Source organism: Acomys russatus, chromosome 3 (genome assembly GCF_903995435.1).
Source record: "Acomys russatus chromosome 3, mAcoRus1.1, whole genome shotgun sequence".
In the NCBI taxonomy this organism is placed as follows: domain Eukaryota; kingdom Metazoa; phylum Chordata; class Mammalia; order Rodentia; family Muridae; genus Acomys; species Acomys russatus.
Window position 1 is genome coordinate 56,532,455 of NC_067139.1, and position 18,289 is coordinate 56,550,743.

Consider the following 18,289-nt stretch of genomic DNA (forward strand, 5'->3'; position numbering starts at 1 on the left):
ATGTGCACAACATCTCGTTTTAAGATGCCTATGTCTTATGAGATCCAGAAACTATGGTAACAGTTTCTGTGTGGTTTAAGGCATCATTCTTTCTTTTCATCCCTGCTGGGATCGGGTATTGCTGGAGGAGTTCCCGCCTCTCACTGTCCCTTGAAGATACAGACATTCAGAGGTTCTGGCATCTTGCAGCTCTGCCATCCTCCAAATGTAGCCTCTAGGACTTCTAAGGAATGGCAGAGTACTGGTACAGCACCAACAGGAAGTGATGTGCTGAATTTGGGCACACGACTAAAATCCCAGACTTTGTTTTTCTGCAAGGGGACTAGAAATCCCAGTCTTTCTCACCATTCTGGAAGGAAAAGTGTTGGATGTGAATAAAATTGAGTGGTTACCACCACAGCAAATTTGGGGTTTGAGGTTATTTTGGTGTTTGTATCTTTGGAAGCTGTGTATGTTATGGATCCCTCCAGCTTTGAAGCTATCTTCTCATTTGAATGATTGTGAGTTGAATCAAATTCAAACAGGCCCTTAACTCAAGTCTACTATTAGGGAAAACAAACAGACACAAGGACTTTGGGTGTGCAATAAACTGTCTCGGGGACTTTTGTGAGCAGTCTAGTTTCATCTTCTTTAAAGTTGCTCTTTATAAAGGTGTGGTGGTTTTATGCCTGAAGAGTGGTCAAGTAAGTTTCAGGTAGCTCCTTTTTCATCCAGTGTCTTTCTCTCAAGTGTTGTCATCGTAAGATTGACACTTGATTCTTAAAATTATTTCTGGTGCATCAAGTGGCATGGTGTTTGGTCACAATCTTAAAACTGTTTCTAAAGTCCCGCATGAAATATGGCAGAGAGGGCGGGAACCATTTCTATAGAAATTTTAGAAGCATATCTCACTGTTGTAACTGGTTATAATTCCTGGACACTGACATGATTAATAATACTTAGCTCTGATTTTCATAATTTTTGCTAATTTCATTTCTCCTGTCCTTTCCTTTATTACCTGAAACCTAAGTGATGGCAAATGTTTTGTTTTATACTCCCAGATAAAAAATTTGTTTTCCATGTTACATGCTTTTATGAACACACAGAGATACACATGGACACAGACACACTGACACACACAACTAGATAAAAAGGAGATGAGAAATTCTCCAAAAATGGAAAGCTGTTACTACTTTAAACACTAGGTGATGAGGTCTAATGCGGTTAAATGATATGGGAAAAATGGGAGTTCAACTGTATGGGTCTTTGTGCATTGATTGTATCATGCAGTCCTCATTTTCTTTTCTTTTTTTCTGGGAAATGATAGCATTCTTTGCTTTGCCAAGTGTTATCATTGAGTCAACTGCCAAAGTTTAAGAAAGAGTGTCAAAGGCTCTAAAAGTTATTTGGTGTTGAGTGAAGGGGCAAAGAAAAGTATTCTACATTCCCAAACAGTTCAACTTTTATCTTTCTACCTGATGTTGGGCCATGACTAGACAGGAAGGTTTTTGGCTTTCCTGACTTCTGTCTTTTTTTTTTTTTTTTTTAATAATGCATACTATTGGCAGATACCAGCATGCTAGTAAGCACAACTTTAACCCACTCGTTAGTACCCATTTTAGAACAACATAGTCTAATTTTCCATAGACTTTTTCCTGCATCTTCTTCACTATCTTAAACCTCTGAGCATCAGAAGGCCTGCACGACGGCTTGTGGTTTTGCACCATCTGGAAGTTCAAGTGTGTCTTTAGGAATGATGTCATACTTGCTTACTGCAAGCTGAGCTAATGTTGGTTGAGAATTGGATGCAGTTCAGGTCAAAGTTTTTTATTAAAAAAAATTTTAAAAAGACCCTCAAGATTTTTTTTTTCTTGAGTCTAGGAGACTGTACAAAGCTTTAAAGATAGCGTGAAGGTGATTGAAGGACACGATCCAAATTCCTTTGAAGTCAAGTTCATGCCTTGTGGCTCATGGAAAATAAACTCCCAGGCAGAAGGCCTCAGCTGGCACTGGTATCTTCCTGCTGTGTTGAGTTTGGGTGTTGCGAGTAGTATGTTGACCATAGCCAGGCTTGCTCTCTGTTTTAGTTCAGGGAAAAAATACTCATAGAGGGGCTTGTTTTTAATCTCTTCTGGGCTCAGGACAGTTTAGCAGGGCACTGCCAGATCACAAATGGTGAAAGTACCATGAATGTTATTTGTGTTATTCTTTCTTGTGGAACCTCTTCCAAATGCTCTCCACTTCCATTCTTGGCCTCACATCTCACAGTTGTGATGATGGGAATTCCTTTTTGGTTCATATATAGACCATCCTGCTTTGATAGGTAGGATGCAAGGCTAAGTCAGCCATGGTCAATCATTTCTTCTCTAAATCCCACTGAGTACGTCCATGTGAAAGTATCTAGTATGGATTATAACTCTCTCACATGACAGCTATAAAATGAAACACTAACCAATGATCTTGCTTTGAACATGCAGTGAAAATCATATGTTGTCACCAGATAATAAAACTCAAAGAGAAGTGGTGGCCATGCTCTGTTGGCTGGTGATGCTAACTTTAAATATTGATGAGCCACTTCAGAATCTGAGATGCTGAGGCAGAAGCCAAGGGTTTCAGGAAGACATAAGGATGTCAGTCTTTACTGTTGGCACATGTATACCCCTGGCCAATGTGTGGGAAGAGGCATGGCTATCATATGTGAAGAACTTGCAGTTCTCAGTCTCTGATCACAGAGTGCCAATCCTCTCTAGTCATGAAGTCAAAACTGCTGTGCTTCATGGCCCCAAGTTCCTGGCATCACTCCACTGTGGGCATTCCCAGCTTCATCTTGTTTCCTGGGGGGCAGAAACTATAAAAAAAAAAAACTTTGATCTTTTAGAATACAGCTTTGGTACACACACACAGACGCACACCATTTTTGGGTAGGGTTAAGCAAAGAAGATCCTAGTCTTCTTTGTCTTTAATATTATCCTTCCCTAACAGAGTCTACCCAAACCTTTACAGTCCAGCAGCTGTGGCTGGAGATTGGAGGAGGGATGCTTTGCCTGCCATTGTCATCACAGCTGGGTAGGAGCAGACCTACCTAGCACATGAGGGCTTGTAGTGTTTCAAGTTGCTTCTTCGCTGTGCCCTCCTAATGCTCACAAGCCTTCTTAGCTTGCATAGTTATGATATTCTAGTAGCCTGCACTTTTTAATTTTTAAATCTATACTGTACTACGCAGAAGAAAAATTCTCAGCACGAGTTGACGGGAACACAGTCGTCTTCTTCTTATGGACATGCAGTCTCTTTGCACCCCATTTTGCTGCTGCTGCTGTTAACTGCTGGTGTTCTGTTGTGGTCATGGTATCTCCTCACAGCCACAGAGCAGCATCTGAGACAGACAGAAGCATTCAGATGCCCTGATTCATGTCTGTTGAAATGGCAGTGCAATAGTGTTAGCAAAGATGTCTAGTCTTTTCTTAAAATCCAATTGAGAAAACAAATGCCCTAGGGAGTAGTGTATTAGATGCCGTTGTTCAGCAAAGACTCTCCTGGGAAACGTGTAGGCAGTCAACGATGCCTAGGGGCAATAAGACTTCATAGGACATGTCACCGCTGTTCTTAGAGACTGGCATCGTATGCGTTTGTAGACGTGAGAATGTGATGTAAATCAGTAGAGGAGACTCTGAAAAGACAAATAAATGATTTTCATATTCTTTGTATCATGGATACTTGTAGTTTTGATACTTCCGTGGTTTTATTCTATGATCTGACCTGAGTAGTCTCATCTAGAGATAAAACTCTGTGCACAGGATCCAGAATGTTACTTTACACTGAGGGCTTGGGGCTGGGCAGATAGCTCAGTCAGCTAGATGCTCTCCATGCAAGCACGAAGGCCTGAATTTGGAATCCCAGCGCCGAGGGAAAAGTCAATGTGACAGCAGCATCTATGCTTGCAGTGCTGGGGAGGCAGGAGGAGCCCTGGGGCCAGTCACTATGACTGAGCTAGTGAGCTGCAGCTTTAGTAAGATGATACCATGTCTGAAAAAAAACAGTGAAGCAGTGTGCAGAGGAGTTAAAGAAGTCACTTGCCGTCAGCTTGTAGAGCCCTCATACTCAAGCACACGTGTGAACACTCAACCTCACATACATGTGTACACAATTGCTGGAACACATACATATACGACATATATCACACCCACCCAAGTGAAAATATATAAGTCTTATGTTTTTTCCTTTAATTAATAACATTTGGAAAATGGGAGTTAGCTGGGCATAGTGGCACACACCTGTAATGCCAGTGCTCAGGGAGGCAGAGGCAAGCAGATCTCTGTGAGTTCAAGGCCAGCCTGGTCTACAGAGCAAGTCCTGGATAGCCAAAGCTACACAGAGAAACACTGTCTTGGAAAAAAAAAAAAAAAAGAAAGAAAGAAAATAAAAATAAAAATGGGTGTTTGATTTTCTGATGACTGAGCTCAGGTAGAAATAGGAATTTTGATGTTCTCTGCCTGTTTTTTGTTTTTTGTTTTTTGTTTTTTTGTTTTTTTTAAAGAAAGCTGTCATCATCCAGCCTGGGGAGGGCTGTGTTGTTCCCTGGCAGCAGAGCTTCCTCATGCCCCCATGCGTTTTTCTAATTTAGCAGTTTCTCTACGTGTCTATCTTGTTCATCCAGATGTTCTTTGTGTTCTCCGTGTTCTTGGAAGATCCTGCAGAGCATGAGCAATGTTTTCCCTCCCAGGCATCTCATGTGAAAGAACTGGTGTGCCTTGTTCACTGCTAAGCAAACACATTGTTTCCCGTAAGGAGGGAAACAAATACGGGAACATGGTACTATTTTGCAAAGCCATATTTCACAAGAAAACGCTATAGAATTTTTAGAGGTATCACTGGCCAGCTATTTGAACAACAGGGCACTATGGTAGATTGTAAACTGTTAAAAATGCATTGAGATGACCTTAAAATAGATTTATTTATTCTTATTTTATGGGTATGGATTTTTTCTGCCCACATGTATGTCTGCGCACCATGTGCATGTAGTGTCCACAGATGCCGAAAAGGGTGTTGAATCCCCCGCAGTTTGCCTCGGAGATGGCTGTTAACCACCATGTGGGTACCAGAATTGAACCTGGGCCCTGTGAAACAACAGCCAACTGCTTCATAGCCACTGAGTCATTTCTCTAGCCCCCAACAACGTGTCTTTGAGAGAGGATTAATTGCACTGTGCTCAGGTGCTCGCTCTGGCCTCTCCTATCCACAGAACAGCACTGATTATTGACAACCTTTTTGGGACTTTTTTGGTGGTTGTTTTTGTTTTTGGTTTTGTTTTTTTGAGACAGGGTTTCTCTGTGTAGCCCTGGCTATCCTGGACTTGCCTTGCAGACCAGGCTGGCCTCAAACGCAGAGATATGCCTGCCTTTGCCTCCCTGAGTGCTGGAATTAAAGATGTGTGCCACTACTGTCTGGCATTGACAACTTCTTTGTAAAACCTTTTGTCTTTGTTCTCATTTCAGGTAGATGCACTGAGATTACGGCTGGAAGAGAAAGAATCTTTTCTCAATAAGAAAACAAAACAGCTGCAAGACCTCGCAGAAGAGAAGGGGACCCTAGCTGGAGAGATCCGCGATCTGAAAGACATGTTAGAAGTAAAGGAAAGAAAAATCAACGTTCTTCAGAAGAAAGTGAGTAGCTCCTGTAACCCCTTCATGCGGAGAGTTGTTATCATACCTTTGTTTAGTATTTCAGAGGGATTTAGGGCTGTGGAAGATAAAGTATCATTTAAATTTTAGATTAGAATTATCAACTTTTTACTTACTGGCATTTAATTTACTAATAGCTGCACTGGATCACTTTTTAGCATGATCTCTGTATTTTCTCTTTGATAACCCAAGAACTAAATGGAGACTTAAAATCTTTTTTTTTCAATCATAAGCACAGAAGAATTATACCAATTTACATGCAAATCTAAAACTCAGGCCCGTGGAATAAGAGCTAGAGCTGCAGCCTAGTGGTGAGAGCATGTGGTTAACTTGTTCTGGGCCCCAAGTCCAGTCTCTGGCAATGGAAAGATAAATATATGAAAAATAAAAATTCCAAAGTAGTAATTTAAAAATATCAAATTATGAAAGTTAACTAGTATTTTTAGGGAGTGTGTCTTTACGATGTTTTTTAGATGTGCTTTGTAGTTACATAAACTTTGCTTGATCACATTTTGTTGTCTTTATCCATTCCCTGATAAAATAAAACATCAGACTGGGGAATTTATAAATAGTAGATATTTCGGTTTTTTTTTGCAGAGGCTCAAAAGCCCTGGATCAAAGTATATGTAGTTTGGTGTCTGAGAAAGGTATTTTTTTTTTCTTCCTGCGGGCCTTTCCTTATCACTACACCATCCTGCAGGGATAAGTGCTTTATTCACATGAAGATGGAAGGCTGAAAAGGCCGAGCTAGTTCCTTTTGCCCTTTTATAAGGTTGTTAATTCCATACAGAATGTCATGGCTCTCGTGACAATCATTTCCTAAAGGCCTCACCTATTAATAAGATCACACTAGTGATTCATTTTTAACATATACATGTTAGATATCACACCTAGTCCATAGCAGTGGCTAAATCCATCTGGACTATTTTGAGAGTGGTGTGTTCACATGTAAATGTTCCATTTTTTACTTAGTTGGGATCAGTGGAGAGAATGTACAAAGAGTTACCACAGTAATCCATTAAGATGCTCAGCCTCTGTCTCCGGTATGGTCCTTATTGCCTGCTTTCTGCCTACGCCTCCCTGGTGTGGCTACCTTGCCTGGCTTCAGTGGACAAGGATGCTCTCAGCCCTGATGGGAGTTGATGTGCTGGGGTGGGTTGGTGGGTGGAGGTTTCTTTTTTCTGAGGAGTAGGGGAGTGTACAGGGAAGAGGGAGGGAGTGTGGTGGATATGATCGTACAATCGGGATGTAAAATGAATAAATAAATAAAAAGATGCCCAGCCTCATCTGGGCCCCTCTTTTCTTTCTTCTTTAAGTGGTCCATTCTATTCCCTATTGGGGAACCTTGATTTTGTGATATCACCATAGTCTTACTTTGGAGAATTCTCATTTTATGTTTTATACACTTTTTGGTATCCAAAATTTTTCTTATTATTGTTATTTTTAAAAGGTAGCAAGAAAAAGAACTGATTCATAGCCCTGATCTCCTCTGAAAATCAACATGCTAGAAATGTACAGGCCTTTCTGAATCTTGGGTAGCTATTATGAAAACTGACCAGCAGGAAACATGCTGGCCAGGAAGTCACTACAGACAGCATGGTCCTGTGATGCTGCTGATACAGGCGTGTGGCAATAACCAGCTCCTCCTTGTGGTGTCATTGGTCACTGTCTCTCACCTGGATCACACCATCATCACCCAAAATGTTTTCTTATATCTACCCTTGTGATTCCTATACTCTGTCCTTAACTTGAAAACAAGACTTTTCCTTTTAGATATCAAAAGAGTTTGCCACTCTCTAATCAGAGCTTTCCTATTTCAACTAGTCATCTAAGTTACAGGTCTTTGTATGAATGAAAATATGGAGCCTTTTGCTCCCAAACTGAGAATGTCAGGATAGTAATGGTAGATCATTAAGTCAAGAAGACGCCCTAACACAGCTGCACAGGCCACACGTCCATGATCCTGCCCCATCAAGTGGTTCAGCTTTCACTGATGCTGACAGATGGGAGTTCTTACAGAGCTCATAGAGCCCTACTTAATTTTGTTCCTGACCTCTACGCTTTCTTTTGCTCGTGTCATATTAGGAACTATGGGCTATGTATTCTTCTGCAGAGACACACATGCTCTCTCATAGTGCTGACATTTTATTGGACTTGACTTTTATAGGGCACTGGTTTTAGATCCGTTGTGCTATCAACTATTAACTTTGTTAGTTGAAATATGTTAAGTATGACAGTTATGCTGTACTTTTAAGATTTATCATGAAAATTAGAATGTGAGAATGTGAGAACATTCAATATATATATATATATATATTCAATATATACCAGTTACATAAACTATACTGCTAAAATTATTATTACTTGCATCTTACTGTCTATTGAAGCTATTAGGAAGTGTAATATTACATATATCTTTAAATTTTTATTATGCATATTTTATTTTTTACATATATATTTATATTATTGCACATATATACAATAAACTACCTATAGCAAGAAGAACCATGACACAGTCAGGAATTATATAAATGTTACATTTTAGTGTTTTGGCTATTTGTATTTAGCAGCCTTGAAGAAAACATCTTTCCTATCTTGGTGCATCTAAAATTCTGAATGTAAATCAATATCTATCCTATCTTGTCATTATCAACTTAAAACATCGATCTAGATTTAAAAACATCTTAACCCTTAAACAACTAAGCTGGTCTTCAACCCCATCAGAGACTTGAGAAGGAATAAAATTGATTACCTGAGTACAATAGTTTATGCATGTCAGAAAAAAACTGCCTTCTAAACACTGTGGAAGGACCCTTGAACATATAGTTTTAATGTATAGCATTTTTTTTCTGACTAGCTTTTACAATGATGCTGTGATCTGTATTTGGTGATATCTTAGATTTCATAGCAGGTATGTTTAAAATGACAAATATTAACTATTAACAGAGAGAGACAGCCTTTCAGCTAGTTAAGATGCAAAGATTATTTAGGGCATACATTGTCCTTGATTGGTACAGCAGTTTGTGCAGGTGCCCCTGGGTCCAGATCCACCAGCCTTGATAGTGTTCTTGTGGGGCTCCTGGACCCTCTCGGTCCTTCTGTCTCCCCATTCTTCCATACCACTCTCACCTGGTGTTCCAGTAGTGAGTCGCTCATCTGTCCCGACCTCCCACTGAGTGAGGACTATCAGAGGCATCCATGTAGGGCTTGTATCCAAGTATAAGTGAGTAATATTACGTATGTTAATCTCATAGTTCATACTTTTGCTTCTTGAGCAAAAGGCACTTTATCGTAGACCTTGGCCCCTCCCACATAAGCTACCATGTATATATTCCAATTCCACCTGTACAATTTTATTTTCACCTTACAATTTTAGTTTTCTAAATAGAACTTTTCACCATCTGGAAAACATAGGCCTTTTAAAAGTGTTCCATTGATATTATCAGGATGTAAGGCTTTATTATTTTTTCCACTGCTGTATCTTTAACACATAGTAAGCACATTTGCTCAATAAACACTTTATAATGAATGAATGAACTTACTCCAGAGTTAAAGTGCTGACCAGGAGCCTTTGGTTAGGTATGGTCAGGGTCTACTATATCACCTATTGTCAGGAAAACCTCTGCCTGCCAGATTGACTGGTGAATGCCCTGCACAAGATGACTAAGACAGTTGACACTCAGGTGTCTCTAGAGTCTTTGATAAGATTATCAATGAATTCCTGGGGTGTAGACCCCTCCCCTTCCCATGTTTCTGCTGTTGCATAAATGAATTCTCTAGCCTTTCCTCATAGAGGACAGCAAAGTCTCTTCTCAATGTTTCCATACCCTATTATGCTTAACCAGAAACCTACATTGCACAGTGGCTTTCATTTTACAAGCAAATGAAAGTTCCATTGCATCACTGAAGCTTCACCAAAGAGTTAAAAACGCTTTTGTCTAGATCTCTCCAGAGAATGGTTGAAGTTCTTGGTAATTAATAAAGATGATTAGAGGAGACCTGGGCAGAGACAGCCAAACACCCTTGAAGTGGGACGGGGCTGGTTGGGAGGCTGGGACCAGTAGAGAGTGTCACAATAGCTGGAATCAAAGCTTGTCCTAAAGGTGCAAAAGATGATTATGCTAGTTTCCACTGCTGTGACAAACTCAGAGATCAAGCTAAATGAGGAAGATTTACTCTGGCCCGTAGTTTCACAGGATTCATTCCATAGCTAGCTGGCTCTACCGCTTGGGTCTTGAGGTGAAGCTGACCACCATGGTGGCTGGAGAGTGTGCCAGACAAAGTTACTCATCCCATGACAGCTCAGAAACAGAGAGGGTGAGGAGGCAGACAGGGACCAGTAGACCCTTCCAGCACTTGCTTGCAGTGCCATGCTTTCTCCAGCCAGGCTCCACATCCTTATGTTTCTACCACTGTCTCAACTGAAACTAGCTAGGGCCCAGAGCATATGACCTTCGGGGACATTTTAGATCTGAGCCATGAGGGAACCTTAGCAGTGAATGAAGAGAAAACTGGCATCTGCTGATCATATGTATACTGTACTGGGTGTTGGAGTCTCTGTCACATGCACTATTGTTAGTTGCTTTTGACTGTAACCTAACAGTTTAGGTCCAAGAATTACCTCAAAAAACTAAGGAACATTTGGTGTATAATAAGCTTGCCCAAGGTCATGTAACCTAGTTACAAGGTTGTTGGGGCTTTTGTGTTTGTTTTGCTTGGGAAAATAGATTTAAGTCGGATAATGCAAATTGAATAAATTAACTTCATTTTTCTATTGGCCTTAATTTGTATGATGATGACACCAGGTATGAAAGTGAGTTGAAGAGGAAGATCCCAGTTTATGATTTACCAGATGTTGCTTATTCTCGTTCTTGAGTAGTAAGGGCAATTCTGTTGATAAGAAATTGAGGTGACATTGTTAATATCTAGGTAACATGTAGCCTCTTTAATTGATGTACATATTTTGTAGAACTATAAACTTCCCCCTCAAAGCCAGAAGCAAAAGTTTGAGTACAAGTTTAGAAGTTGTAAAATCAAGAACAAAACTATTTATGTATTTTACCTCCTTTAGGCAACATGTTAAAATCATGAGCTCATTGGATTTAGAGATGTGAAGGGGTTTACCAGCTTCACATTAATTTTTTACCTTTTTATTTTCTGCATGTATATATATGTGTGTGTAGTGCATATACACGTATATATATATATATACACATACACACACACACATATATGACGGTGTATATACATGTGTGCTCATCTGTGTGGAACTACGAGGATGGCATCCAGCTTCTTCCTTGGGCGATCTCCATCTTAAATACTGAAGCAAGGCCTTTTATTGTAGCTCACCATTCATCAATTCTGCTTAGCCGTGTGCTCCAGGGTTTCCTGTCTTTAACTCCTACCCAGCAAGCATGCATGACTTTTACGTGAATTCTAGGCATCCCAACTCTGGCCTCATGCTTGTGTAGCAAGTGCTTTGTGCGCGAAGATGCATCCCAAGCCCACATTTCACTTTAACTAAGTGTTTACTAATATATTTGAAGACACAATGAAACCACTGCCATATAGTGAAGGGGCATGAGCTGTTATAACTCTATAGTGACCAAGAAGTTATCTATAAGGAGTGATATATCTGATTCAGACCTGTGCAAGCCTATGCTAGATAAAGCCCCTGCATAGAGGACAGAAGTGTACACAAAGCCCTACCCTTAGCTAAGGAGTGACTGATAGTGATAGCTCCTTGGAGAGAGAGAGAGTTTCCCTTATGGGTATGGTACTTGATGGGTCCACTCCCCTCTAGTGAATGGCCAAATCTTTAAGAGTGTATAATCAGTACTATTTGGAATTGGTAGGTTAAAACACACACACACACACACACACACACACACACACACACACACACACACACACAGTTGAATAGGTATGGATTGGGAGGTAGATCTGGGAGAAGTTGAGAGACAGGAATTAATATGATCAAAGCACATGCACAATGTTTCAAATTCTCAAAAAATTAACTTTAAAATATGGGGATAGTATAGAAGACGATGCATTGTCTAGAGATGTGGAGACTTAAGAGTTTTGTCTACATTCAGCACAAACATCTACTTTGGAGCAGGCATGGATTAGAGCAGCATAAGGTTTGGATTAGGGTCTGTTGGTGTGGAGTAATGATAAGCTCATGTCCAAGTCGAATCCGCAACATCCCGTTGGTGACCTGCACTGTTCCGGTGCTGGAGCAATGGGGCATAGTCTTTTAACAGAGCTGAATAAACAGAAGCCCAAGTGTCAGGTATGCTCTGGTCAAGCCTTTACAGGAAGACATAGTTCTCTGGATGGACTTTTGGCCTTCACACCATGGTTTACCAAGGTATGGGACATTTTACTATGTGACAAAATTGTGCTTGTGAGTCAGTGTTCACTGGGCTAGCCACTTGCTGTGCTACCAGAGGCAGGAGAGCACTAGTTTAGGTCTGAAACCTAAGCCTTTTGTTCCCCGCACCTGAATGCAAAGTTCAGCTGATGAAGTGTTACTTGACTATTGCGTTTTTTGTAGGGAAATGCCGTAAAACTTTGATGACATTGTACATTTGGAAAGTGTATAATGCCCATGATTTTAGGAAATGGTAGCAATATTTAAACCAGATCAGTTTTGGACTGTCATGCAGCTCATAGATTCTTAGAGCATAAGCTTGCTACCCAGGAATTTGCTTTAAATCTGTTTTAAAAAAAACTGGGTAAAGTTTCCGTATCCACTTTCATTCTAGGTCTCAGTCATATGAACAATGCAGATGTACAAAGTAGAGATACTTTATATATTGGGGGAAGAAAAAAAAACCCAGGTTTGTAGATTGCCTTCTGACCTGGAGAACGGCAGAAGGGGAGAGAGGAGTCGGCTTCTGTGCATGGTGTATATGGACCTGCTAGCTTTAGCACCAATTTCTACATGTTCAGGATTATTGTGGTTGAAATGCTGGCAGACAGTAAGCTCAGGGTTAAGGATGCTCTCTTTTACTGATTTAAAAAAAAATCTCTTAATTAGGATTTCTTTTGCTGTGAAGAGACATATGACCACAGCAACTCTTATGAAGGAAAACACTGACTTGGAGCTGGCTTACAGTTTCAGAGCTTTAGCCTATTATCATCATGATGGAAATCACGGATGCATGCAGGCAGGCACGGTGCTAGAGGAGCTAAGGGTTTTACTTCTTAATCCACAAGTAGCAGAAGGAAGGCTGAGACACAATGGCCAGAGTTGAGCCTCTAGTCCACCCCCAGTGATCCGCTTCCTTCAACAAAGTCACACCCCCTAATAGTGCCACTCACTATGGACCAGGCATGCAAACACATGAATCTATGGGGGCCATTCCTGTGCAAACCACCCCACCCTTCCCATTTATGAGTAACGTCTCCAAGTTCTGATGTTATACAGAAAAGACAGCCGCTGGTTCTGAGGAAGCTGGCCTTCTGGTAGGGGAAGTATTCATGCCTAACAACCCTTTAGGTAACTGCGTGGTGCTATCAAAAGCACACTGCCTGGTAATGACTATAGCAGAACTACTTCTTGCCGGTTTAAGCTATAAAACTATATCTAAAGAATACCCCCTAAACCACAGTAATTGGTCTTTTAGAACAAGATTATTTAAAATCAACTGTGTTAGTACTAGGAAGCCAAAAGGAGGCGAGCATCATTGGGGCTCATAACCAGAAGTGAATGTGCTGTCAGGTGCTACCTCCACTGATGGACAATGCCCTCTCACCCCCCTGTCTCTGCCTGGACATTGCCAGCTCAGTAGGATTCAGGCTTTTTAAACTGCCTCAACTTTTGTCCAAGTATGCCTCCTTGACAGGATCTATCTAAGACCTTTCCTCTAAAATGGTTCCAATCCTTACACTGGAACTTGGTGCTCATTTTTATGTCATATCCTTTTGAAATGTTTGTCTGGTACTGCGGTCTGGGAGAGATTTTGTGCTCATAGGGAAGATACCTTCATCTCCTTGCAAAAATTCTTACCACATGTGGACCCTTCTTCGGTCAAAATGCATCCAGCTCTCGATGAAGGAGAACTCAGGCAAAGAGATATTTCTTTAAGATCTACTTCTGTCTTCAGAACATTGTCATCCTTGAGAAGAGTCATTTGTCCCAGTAAAATGTCAAACACACTCACTGTTCCCGGTATGGCATGTCCTATGTAGGCTGCGGGAGGGAGCCATCCCATAAATAATAGCACTCAGAGGAAGAGATGACTCTTGCTCTTCCCACACTGACACCTCCAGCTTTGGCTCTGCTGGCTGTGGTGAGATAGACATTGCACCAAAAGGAGGACCTGGTGCAAGCAAACTTGTTCTGCATCTGAAGCGGGAAGCCACTGGAAGAGCAGAGGGTGGATCTGCAGCCACAGTAGTGGCCTTGGGTCTATGCAGTATACTAGCAACCCACTTTCCTGTTTCCTAAGGAGCATATGCATTTTTGTTTGCCACAGCTGGAGACTGCTAAAAACATCTGGAAGCTAGAGTCATGCAGTGAATCTGATCAGCATCTGTTATGCAGATCACACCTGCAATGAATACTTATACCGAGAACACTGTTCCACGGGAGCCCTGCCCTTTTTGTGTGTGGACCTACCTACTTATCTTTATGATCTAGACCCCCTGGACTAGAGAGAGTTTCTTAAAAAGACATTTTACATAGCTTAGCAGAATGCCTCTGTGCTCTGAAGAGTATGCGGAAACACTTTCCTCAGCCAATATATGTAGCATTTTCCATGTGTCTTTTATAGAACTTCTAGGTGGTTTACAGCGATGATTATGCTGTTGATGTGTATGTATGCATGTGAGTGTAGGGGACTATGCTGGCTAAGTCAATTTTTAACTCTTCACTTGACCCAACCTAATTATATCCTAGAAAAGAATGTCAGTTGAGGAACTGCCTACATTAGATTGGCTCCTGAGCATGGCTATTGGTTGTTTTGTTGTTGTTTGTTTGCTTGCTTTCTTTCTTTCTTTTTTCTTTCTTTTTCTTTTCTTTTCTTTTCTTTCTTCTTCTTTCTTGTCTTCTTTTCTTTCTTCCTTCTTTCTTCTTCTTCTCCTTTCTTCCTTCCCTCCTTCCCTCCTTCCTTCCCTCTCTCCTTCCTTCCCTCCCTCCTTCCTTCTTTCCCTCCTTCCTTCTTTCCTTCCCTTCTTCCTTATTTCCTTTCTTCCTTCCTTTTTTGAAAACTGCTTTACATCTTTACAGTCTAGGTCCTTTTTTCCTTTGGTGCACTAAGCCAAGAATCCCTAGGGAAGGAACTCACGGCAGCTCAGCCCAGCCTTCTTTCTGTTAGTCCTCTGAATGGAGTAGGCTGGCGCTTTAGCTGAATCCAAGTGCCTTTCCCTGTGGCCTCCTCTTCTGGTCATTTTCCTTCACCCACTTCAAGAAGCTGGGTCTGCTCTCAGGGTGCTTGATGCACTCAGCTCACACAAGATTCCCTCGCACAAGAATCCTGCCCTTGACTTGCTTGTTTCCCATGATGCCCATGGCATGTCAGGTCCTATTGTAGATATGCTAACACATGGCACTCCCTTGACGGCTACAGTGCCACCTCCTTGATGCCAAAGGAACACCTCCATATTTCCTAAAAGGCCTGAGAAACTTAGAGTGTCCTCCCTCTTTCCCTTTGTGTCTGTCATTTTGGTGAGTTACTAGAAGATGTCTACTATGGCCGAACGATGGAGCCTTCCTTGCCTTAGTTGTTGACTGATGGAGGAGAGTCCAGTCCACTGTGGGAAGCACCATTCTCTTACACCGTATAAAAAAATCTGAGCATGATCCTGCCTGCCTGCCATCCTCTATGGTTCCTGCCTCACTTCATTGGCTGCAAAGTTAGCTCCTTGGATGGAGGTTTTGCTATGTGGAATAAGCAAGCAGGTTTCCTTTCAAGTTCTTGTCTTGTGTTTCCACCTTAAATTCCTTCAAGGGTGAACTGTAACCTGCAATTGTAAAATGAATGAACAATTTTGTTCCCCCAACTTCTTTCGCTCACAGCAACAGAAATGAAACTAGGACAGCAATGTCTGAAATTTTTTTATGAATTATAATTTCTATATTCAATGTCCTATGCTTACAGAGAATATATATCATTTTCCTCTGTATTATTTGAATTGTCAGTATTAAAGCTTATCTGGCCACAGTAGTCATGGAATAGGTAAACTGGACATAGGAGGGACATCTCACCTCTGAGGAGGAGTGGGATGATAACTAAGTCTGGCACTGAGGGGCTTGGAATTGCTGTCTAGTCCAGACACCAGGAGCAGTGACTTCCTTGGCAGGAAGAAGAGGCGGCACAGTGTGTTTGGATGATCAAAAGTAACTTAACATAGCTGGACCACACTTCTTGCTCCATTTACAATACCAATTTCACAGCAGGGAGCTTTTTTATGTCTTCTAGCAATCAAATATATTATGTAGTTAAAACTTGAGTGACATTTTGACTTCCATACTGTAAACGTTCTCCCCTGGTCCCTTATGACTTGCAAGTGGCAATAACGATTATCTGTGTTATTTCAAAATGCAGTTCCTGGCCAGATCATGCTGAGCACTGATTCTCAGTCACTGAGAGTGCTGAGCCAAACCAAGAGATGCAAGTTCATGTTTAAATAAATCCTGGCTTCTGGGTTAGGACCTTATATTCTGTATTTAATTTCATCATGGTAGAGTTCAAAACAGGTTTTCATATAATCACCTATAAAACACCCCTAAAAGATTTAAATTAAATTATCTGGAGTGCCTGACCGTGGCTGCCACCCTGATGGGCGCTGGCATATTGACATCTGTCCGTCTCAGTTGCCAGATGTTGCCTGCAGTTTTGTGAGAGGGATTAGAAGTGGTGGAGCCTTTACATTTTTCAGTCTGGAGATGATTCTGTTTGTCTTCCCACATACTCCCCAGGCCATTTGATTTGAATCAATCTTATTTATGTGGGAAGGAAACGTTGCTGTCTGTCTTTTCCACTTACTCTATGTTTGGCAGTGGGTCTTGCTTTGCTGTGAAGAGTTTATGCATATCCACATTAGCACTTATCAATGTATATTGTGAGGGAAGTCCATAATTCAAAACTTATATAGTACATGTGTAAGTGTCCCCCACAAATAGTGGTTCGTGGGGGTTATATGTTCCTGGGCCTACAACTCCACAGCATCTCCCTATTGTACTAATAGTATACTATTGTTTCCAGTATTTCTTTTTCCTTTTTCTTTACTAGATTATTCAACTTATACAAACCAAAATATATATCTACTTTAAGCAGACAATTTAACAGAAGCTTAATTCTGAATTAATGGCTGGAATATATACATATATGTGTCATGTGCATATATCTGTCAATTTGGGACTTTAATACTGTTTATATTACATTGGTTTTTGTTTGTTTGTTTTTGTTTTTAGATTTTAGGTTGCTGGTTTTTAAAAACAAGTAACAACACAAACATGTAACTTGGTTAGTGTCCTTGGTTAGTGTAATTATGGTTCATAACGAGTTTATAATTCTGATAAAAACTGATGTGATAGTATTCTAAGTTGAGGATCCCAAGATGTCTCACCTGCCTGGCGTTCCATACCTTGACTATTGCCGATGAGTGTGACTGCGGTGGATTTGGTATCAGTGGTTAAGTTACATTATGCAGTTCAATTTACTTTAAGAAACAGAGATGGAGCTTCAGTCTCAGCAGGCCGCTCTAGGCCCTGGGTAGTTGGCTCTGTTGGTCTTGTTGTAGAGCCTCTGTCCCCTCCAGGCCTTTCTCTCCTTCCCCTCACTTTCCCACAAGACTCTCTGTGTTTGGCTGTGAGTTGCAGCATCTGTTTTAATTCACTGCTGGGTGGAGCCTCTCAGAGGACAGCTATGCTAGGCTCCTGTCTGCAAGTATAGCCTAGTATCATTAATAGTGTCAGGGGTTGGCTCTCACCCATGGGGTGAGTCTCAGGTTAGGCCAGCATAGACTGGACCTACACTCTCTACACAGATATAACTGATAGGAAGCTCAGGTTTCATGTGGGTCTCCTAGTAAGGGGAGTAGGCCTAGCAGGGCGGCCTTGCCAGGCCACAGGGGAAGAAGATGTGCTCAGTCCTCATGTGACTTTATAAACTGAGGTGGATTGGTGGGGTGTGTGTGTGTGTGTGTGTATGTATGTATGTATGTATGTATGTGGGTGGGGCTTCCTTTCTCTGACAAACAGGGGAGTGGGAAAGAGGAGGGCAAGGTTGGACCAGGAAGAGAGGAGGGAGGGGGCTATGATCAGGATATAAAGTAAATAAATACATTAATTAATTAGAAAAAAAGAAGCAAAGATGGTCTGCATGTATGTGATGTAACGACCCCAACCCCTTGAGTTTGGCTATTGAAGTTAGAGACAGGGAAGTCAGTGGTTGCCAAGACCAGGAAATTTCAATGCATCCTAAATGCTCTTCTGTAGATTGAGAATGGAGAGGCCATGGGGCAAGGGCTGCAGGCAGGCCCTGAGGCTGGCAGTGGTTTCTCATACATACCAGCAAAGAAGCAAAATTATAGTTCTAAGCTTCTACAGATCCAAATTTGTACAGCAGTAAGAGGATGCTTGCACATGCCTTTGGCGCTAGAGCCTCCAGACAAGTGTTCAT

The 18,289-nt window shown here is 41.3% G+C and overlaps 1 protein-coding gene across 4 annotated transcripts in view; it reads left to right on the forward strand.

The window, feature by feature from the left end:
* Positions 1–18,289, forward strand: part of Erc2 (ELKS/RAB6-interacting/CAST family member 2) — a 925,224-nt gene that overhangs the window by 362,996 nt on the left and 543,939 nt on the right. For all 4 annotated transcript variants that reach the window (XM_051140768.1, XM_051140793.1, XM_051140783.1 and 1 more), the window contains exon 8: positions 5,472–5,639. In XM_051140768.1, coding sequence (XP_050996725.1) covers positions 5,472–5,639 — 168 coding nt within the window. The remainder of the gene's footprint in view (positions 1–5,471; positions 5,640–18,289) is intronic.